Here is a 7388-nt window from a genome sequence, read left to right as displayed (position 1 = left end):
GTTGTCTGTCTCTAAGTGTAGCCCTGTGATAGACTGGTTACCTGTCCAGGTGAACCTGCCTTCACCCTGAGTCAGCTGGGATAGGCTCCGCCCCCCACGACCCTGGTGAGGGTTAAGCGGTGTGTAGATAGATCTCTGTGTCAGGTCAGGTTTTTATGTCAACTTGATTTTTTTTAAAATCGATTTTGCCACTAAATCGATGACATTTTTTTACGTTAGCGATTGATTTATTTTAGTATTTCTCTTATGAAAACAGATTTTAGAGGAAAAATGTCATGTTCTAATCCTTTTCATGAGCTAAACGATCCACAAGCTGATGAGCGTAAACGTCTGTAAAGGTAAATACAAGTAAACTGCATGTGGTGACAAATCACAATTTTGACCTCATTGAGCAAAACCAGTGTAATATCTGGATTCAGCACATTGCAGCTGTCCACAATCAGCCCAAAAAACTTGACACCAAAATGGGTGTAGACCAGTGTGATGGATGGACCTTTTTCCATCATTTCTGAGCCTCAGAACTTCATCAGTGCAGCAGATAGACACATGACATTTAAGAGGAAGAACACTAATGACTGCATCTGTTTCTCTATGAATACCTTTGAGCATCAATATTATGGGATGTGTCAGAGTATGAAGGACAAAGGAGTCATTGATCACCTGAAACTGTGATCAGCGGGTCGATCGATACTGAAAACAATCTTTAATCACAAGATGAGGAAAATGTTTTAGCCTCAAACAGCAGCGAGGACTTCACAGAATATTTAATATTTCAGATAGTTTCCTAACAGACTCTTATAGATGTAAATAAACTAATAAGCTATTGTGAGAAGTTCAGTTAAAGCAGAATTTATCATGTGATGCAGCAAAGAAAAGCTTTTTGAACCGTTTGATCCGTCTGCTGTAAAACACACAATAAAACTGCAAACACACTTTAAAGGAGACGTTTCTCTGAGGTACCTACCAAAGGGATCCATGAAGTTCTGTCTGATCTCATCTAATCGAGCTCAACGGCAGACGTTCATTTGGGCCCCGAGATGTTTTATTTCACACAGAACCACCGAGACTCTGAACCTGTTGTCTGGTTTGAACTGATTCATGGAACACGTGTAATAACTTCATTCATGTTTCATTTACCATCTTCTCTTTCAAACCCAGCTGGAGTCGGACTCACCCGGCTTTTGGTAGTTTGTGGTTTATCGGTTCCTTCTGAAGGTCTGAACATGCTCTGCTTGAGCTGAAGTGTTCCTGCTGTGTTAAATGTTTTCTCTGTTGTCTCCTGTTGCTCCCAGAAGCATTTCAACAGCGTTTAGCAGTAATCTGACATTATTCTGCTGCTCCAAGCAACACAAGCTCCTGAAACAGACGATGAAACCCAAATCTCACCTTTAGTTCTTCTAGAACAGCACACTTTCCTCTTCGGGTCGAAGCCGGAACATCAGCCAGAAAAGCAGTAAACTGCACTTTTAAATTTGAAAATATATTTTATTTTTGTATCTGCTATTTTAATGTCTGAAATAGATTTGAACATATTTTCCTCTGATTTAGTTTTTTCGTTTTCTTCTGATTTTGAAGTTTCTCAATGTTTTGTATTTATTTTCCATATTTTCTTTCTTTAAAACGCATATGTGTCGTGTCACAGCAATTTAATTGTTTCAATGTGTTTTTGACTTTATTGAGGCAGAATAACGATCTCTGTCTGTCATATCATTCTGTGTCGTTTACTTTGAAATATACTCATTAAATTTTCAAATTTTACTTTATTCATGTTTCCCCTTTTTAAAAAAATAGAAATTAGAAGTTTATATATATGGTGTAAATATTTCCATTTTATTTTTATCTATTAGAAATCAGTGTAATATAATTATTTTGTTGTTCTGTTTGCATTTATCAGAAGTCAGAATAAATCTAATTTATTGTAAAGAAGGTAGCATATATTTTCATTTTATTTGATTAGAAATCAGTTAATAAACTTTATTTATTTTCTCCTCAACATGTGCCACCCTGTTTTAAAAAGGACCACAAGTAGTTGGACAGCTGACTCAAAGCCATTTATGGGCAGGTGTGGGCAGTTCCTTCATTATGTCGTTAGCCGTTAAACATGTAAAAGGCCTGGAGCTGATGTGAGGCGTGGCGCCTGCATTTGGAAGATGTTGCTGTGAAGACAACATGCAGTGAAGGAGCTCTCCAGGTCAAACAATCCGTCTTTAAGCTGCGAAAACAGAAGGAACCCATAATCATTGTTACAATACTAGGAGTGGCAAAATCTCCAGTCTGGTACATCCTGAGAAAGACAGAAAGCACCGGTGAACTCGGCAACGCAAAAAGACCTGGACGTCCACGGTGGATGATCACAGTGAAGGGAACGCCCTTCACAACAGCCAGCCAAGTCAGAACCACTCTCCAGGAGGTCTTTGTCCAAGTCTACCATGAAGAGAAGACTGCATGAGAATAAGTCCAGAGGGTTCACTGCACGGTGACGCCACTCATAGGCCCATGAACAGAAAGGCTAGATTGGACATCTAAAAAAGCCAGCAGAGTTCTGGAAGAACATTGTTTGGACAGATGAAACCAAGATCAACCTGTGCCAGGATGATGGCAAGAAGAAAGTCTGGACTGGGCGTGGTACAGCCCATGCCTGGCTGCCAGTGGCACCGGGTCACTGGGCTTTATTGATGGTGTGACACAGGACAGAACCGGCTGGATGAACTCTGGGGTGGTCAGAGACATACTGTTGGCTCAAACACAGCCAAACTGTTTGGGCAGCGTTTCATAGTACAGATGGACAAAGACCCAGAACATGCAGCCAAAGCAACCCCGGACGTCACTGAAGCAAAGAAGTGGAATGACCTCGAATGACCACGTCAGTCACCTGGTCTCAACCCAGCTGAGCAGCATTTCACCTGTTAGAGACGGAACTTCAGAAGAAAGGCCCACAAACAAAGAGCAGCTGAACGCCGCTGGCCTGGCAGAGCGTTGAGGAGGAACCCCAGCGTCTGGAGGTGTCCATGAGTTCAAGGCTTCAGGCAGCCAGTGCCAGCAAAGCACTGGAAACGAACATCTGATTTTCAGTTATTTAATTGTCCAGTTACTTTTGATCCCCTGAAATGAATGCAGTCTTTTTGTTCATCCCACTGAATTAAAGCTGAAAGTCTGAATTTCAACCGCATCTGAATCGTTTCATTGAAACTCTTCATGGTTCTGCACAGAACCGCCATCAGAAAAACTCTGTCCACATGTTTATGGACCTCATCGTATAAATGGATTAAATCATCAGGAGCCAATGTCTAGTTTCAGTTATTTATTTCAGATGTATGAATGATCAGAAAATGTTTTATTTTCAGTCACTCTGATCAGTATAAATCATAATTATTGATCATGAATCGGTCAGATTCTTGTCCCTCCTCCATCAGGGCTGCGCTGAACTCCTGCCGCCAGGTGTCGCTGTGGGGCCGGGCCTCGGCTCTCAGCGGCTCAGCTGACTGTGAGTGTCCGGGTCAGAGGCGAGGCTCCAGGTTTGAAAGTGCAGACAGCCGCCGCTGGTTCTCCGGAGGAGGCGGCGGATGTCTGACGGTAAGCAGGTTACAAGTTTGAATTGTGGCCGCTTGAGTCCCGGTTCTCCAGCAGCCCAACGGTTATACGGCAGCGCTAGAGCCGGTCCGGTCCGGTTCGTGAGCTGCTGCCGCGGCACTTTAACGGCAGATTAACTCCGAACATAAACGGATTACTGTCCGACACCGAACACCTGCACAGGCAGGAGCCCGGAAGAGGAGCTGAGAGCCGGCAGGCAGCAGAGCGAGGCGCCGCTGGAAGGAAGCGGTCAGATAGCACCCGGCTAACAGTGCTAATACACAGCTAGCACACTGCTAATAGTGCTAATACACAGCTAGAACCCTGCTAACAGTGCTAATACACAGCTAGCACACTGCTAACAGTGCTAATACACAGCTAGCGCCCTGCTAATAGTGCTAATACACAGCTAGCACCCTGCTAACAGTGCTAATACACAGCTAGCACACTGCTAACAGTGCTAATACACAGCTAGCGCCCTGCTAATAGTGCTAATACACAACTAGCACACTGCTAATAGAGCTAACCCTGCTAATGCTAATATACAACTAACACACAACAGTCCAGTTAAAACCTGCAGACATGGAAACATCTGGCAGAAATGGTAAACATGTGGATCAGCGTTTCCTTGAATGTCTGGTTCTGTCTGAAGATGATCAGGTTCCTGTCAGAGGAAAGAAACCAGAAGATGTTCAGTGGAGAAGCTGCAGCCAGAGTTCAGACTGTTGTTAGAACAGAGTGACTGATGGACGGATCATCAGAGGACACAGTCAGGACGAAAACAAAAACCAAACAGTGACGGCTGTCGGCGTTCCAGCTGTGTGACACCACCGTGGGTTTAAACTGAAAACTTCCAGATGTGCTTCAAGGTCAGACGTTCAACTTTAGTTTGAGGCTGCTGACATCCTCGTCAGCTGGACGGTGGAGGAACTTCAGCTCGTGGTTGGTGAGCCCTCCACCCTCCTGCTGCAGAGGAAACGACGTTTTATTTCTGCAGCAGAAACATTTTGAACTCTGAAAAAACAGACGCTGGCTGGTGGTTACGTCCAAATAAAATACTCAGTGTCTGAGTCCTCCTCGTATTTATGAAATAAAAAGCTGATCTTCAATCCTCCACCTGCAGCAAAGTGAGCCAGCGTTAGCGGTCCTGCTGCCTGCAGCTGGACTGCTGACCAGACTGCTGACTGCCTGTGAGCTCTTTGGGACGGAGGAGCTCACGGCAGCACCGTTGCTTGCTGAGGACAGCAACGGCACAATGATACCAGTTTTCACCTCAGAGTCTCCAAAACACCAGAAAGCATCGCTGGATTGGTCACTCGTCGCTTTTGACAGAAAAAAGTCACCAAGAGGATTTGGAAAGTCGCCAGATTTAGCCAGAAAGTCACCGAGTTGGCAACGCTGTGTGGCCGGCTGGTGTGACGCATATTTTGAGCGAAAAAAATTAAATGCATTTTTTTTAATGTTATCAGATCACCATAACCTTCACATCTAAATTACATTTCAAGAACTTAACAAAATAAAATAAATTTAGATTAAAATATTTGCCAAAGCCACAATGAGCCACAGCAGAGGGATGAAAGGGCCTCATGCGGCCCCGGAGCCGCGGGTTGACCACCCCCCACATTGCTTCGATAGTTTCTTAAGTGTCACTTTATGGAGGAAAATATACAAGATGCTACCTGCAGCAGGTATGAACCAAAGTCAACACACAGGAAAAGAGCTGGACAGCATAACAATGACACAAGACTCCATGAAACCATCAAGACACACATTGTTCCTCGTGTGTGTAGACACACCTTCAAACACCAAATCACACCTCAGATAAAACATAACGATTTGGCCTCGACATCGAAAAACAGGAAGCGAGTTAAAGTGTCAAGATCAGACAGCAGCATTGTTTGGCAAAGGCCCCACTCTTTCCTCGTTCTATGAATGGTGTACTCAACAAGAGAGTTAGGTTTTAACGAAGTACACTGNAAGTGTAGCCCTGTGATAGACTGGTTACCTGTCCAGGTGAACCTGCCTTCACCCTGAGTCAGCTGGGATAGGCTCCGCCCCCCATGACCCTGGTGAGGATTAAGGTGTAGAGATGATGGTTGGATGTCTATCAGCTAAAATCTATTAGTCAATCAATATCTGAAGTGCACTAAAGGAAAGTGATCAAGTATCAATCAATAAAACTGTTTCACCTTCTGGACTGTTTCTGGTTCATGTTTCACTAAAGTCCTGCAGCTCTGTGGAACCAGAACCACATGAAGGAGGAGAGAGACCTCAGAGACGTCTTCTGGCAGCACTTCAGACAGGACACTGTCAGATGTACCCGTTTATTTGGACCACAGGCATTGAGTTTGGCGGTGACTCTGCTGAGTGATGCTCTGGAACAATCTGAGCAAACATGACACAGACAGTCCCAGAGATCACAACCCCGGCAGAGCTTAGATTCACAGTATTCAAATAAATACAGCATAAACACGAGAACAAGGAGACCAGCTAAATGGTGCTCACGTTACAGAACCCACATTACGTAGCTCCAAGGTACAATAATGAACCATCTGCATCCTGCAGTCCCACGACATGGGAACAGCCGTGTTCTTCAGTTCAATTCAATGTTCAGCTCCATGTTATTTGTGTAGCGCTGTCATCACACAGCCACAACGTGGTCAGGTGTGGACCTCACAGGTTTAACAGAACCACTGGACAGAACGGCCCGGTGACGCCCTGATCCTGTCTGAACCAACCCATCAGCTCTGTGACTCGGATAGAACGATGGAGAGCAGAACAAAGGAACGTGTCTTTGGTTGTTGGACCTAACAAGGTTCCACAGATGTTCCCAACACCAGAACCACGGACGGCAGAGATGAAAGTGTTTCCATGTTTACAGACGCTGAGACAGTTTGTCTCCTTCCTGTTGTTTTGTGTCGTGTTGTGTGTCAGCATCGTGTCCTGCCCTCTGAGCTGCATTTGACGTTAATGTGGGGGAGGGACAGCGTTCAGGTAGAAACCAGGATGGTGTCGTGAAAACACCTGAGCAGCTTTCTGATCTGCAGCTGTGAGACTCATGAAGCAGTAAAGAGAAACGTAGAACTCACAGCTGACCTGTGGACATGTGACCTGTGGACATGTGACCTGTGGACATGTGACCTGTGTGTCTGAACATCAGACGGAGGCGACTCTGAAAGACCTTTAAATGAGAACAAACAGATCTGAGGCCGATTGTCAGCAGCTGTTTGAACTCTTGTGTTCACATTGTGTTGGTTTTGTTTGCACAGTATGTAACACACACACACACAGACACACACACACACACACACACAGACACACACACACAGGTGTTAGCATAAAGCTCTGCAGGTATTCAGAGGTTCAGAGAAGTCGTGCTGGAGCAGAGCACGATGAAAAGGAAAGATCGTAACAGTTTAATCCAAAGTCTGAGTGATGTTCACCCTGAAGGTTCTGGAGGACGTTCTGAGCAGAACTGTCCGGTTACAGTGCAGTAAACCAGCAGAACGTCTCCATGGTAGAGGCAGACAGACGGCAGGTTCCACAGCTTTGTCCTTCTGACTAGTTCAAGAGAATCTGTGGCAACAGTTTTAAGCTCAGTCTGAACAAACTGGTCCAGACTTGTTCCACATCAGAACACTCTGGTCGTGGTTTTGTGTCGTTGTGTGATCGTTTTACACACGGCAACGTAATCTGGCTTCTTAGGTGGCTTTCACACCTAAAGCATTTAGTCCGCATAAAGCGGACTGGAGTCCAGAACACCTGCAAAAATGGTTCACTTGCCCTGGTGTGAAAGGGGACCAGTTTTTTTTAGTCCG

The 7388-nt window shown here is 44.9% G+C and overlaps 1 protein-coding gene across 1 annotated transcript in view; it reads left to right on the top strand.

Moving 5' to 3' along the window:
• The window catches only part of LOC103365412 (thrombospondin-type laminin G domain and EAR repeat-containing protein-like), a 15956-nt gene extending 12117 nt beyond the window's left edge, over window positions 1-3839 (top strand). The window contains exons 14-16 of the mRNA XM_008292839.1: window positions 3414-3573; window positions 3625-3667; window positions 3754-3839. Of these exons, the coding sequence (XP_008291061.1) occupies window positions 3414-3573; window positions 3625-3667; window positions 3754-3839 (289 nt within the window). The remainder of the gene's footprint in view (window positions 1-3413; window positions 3574-3624; window positions 3668-3753) is intronic.
• Window positions 3840-7388: the final 3549 nt, after the last annotated feature.

Source organism: Stegastes partitus, unplaced genomic scaffold (genome assembly GCF_000690725.1).
Source record: "Stegastes partitus isolate 25-593 unplaced genomic scaffold, Stegastes_partitus-1.0.2 Scaffold837, whole genome shotgun sequence".
Lineage (NCBI taxonomy): Eukaryota > Metazoa > Chordata > Actinopteri > Pomacentridae > Stegastes > Stegastes partitus.
The sequence above is the reverse complement of the archived record's forward strand: the minus strand, read 5'-3'. Positions and strand labels throughout refer to the sequence as shown.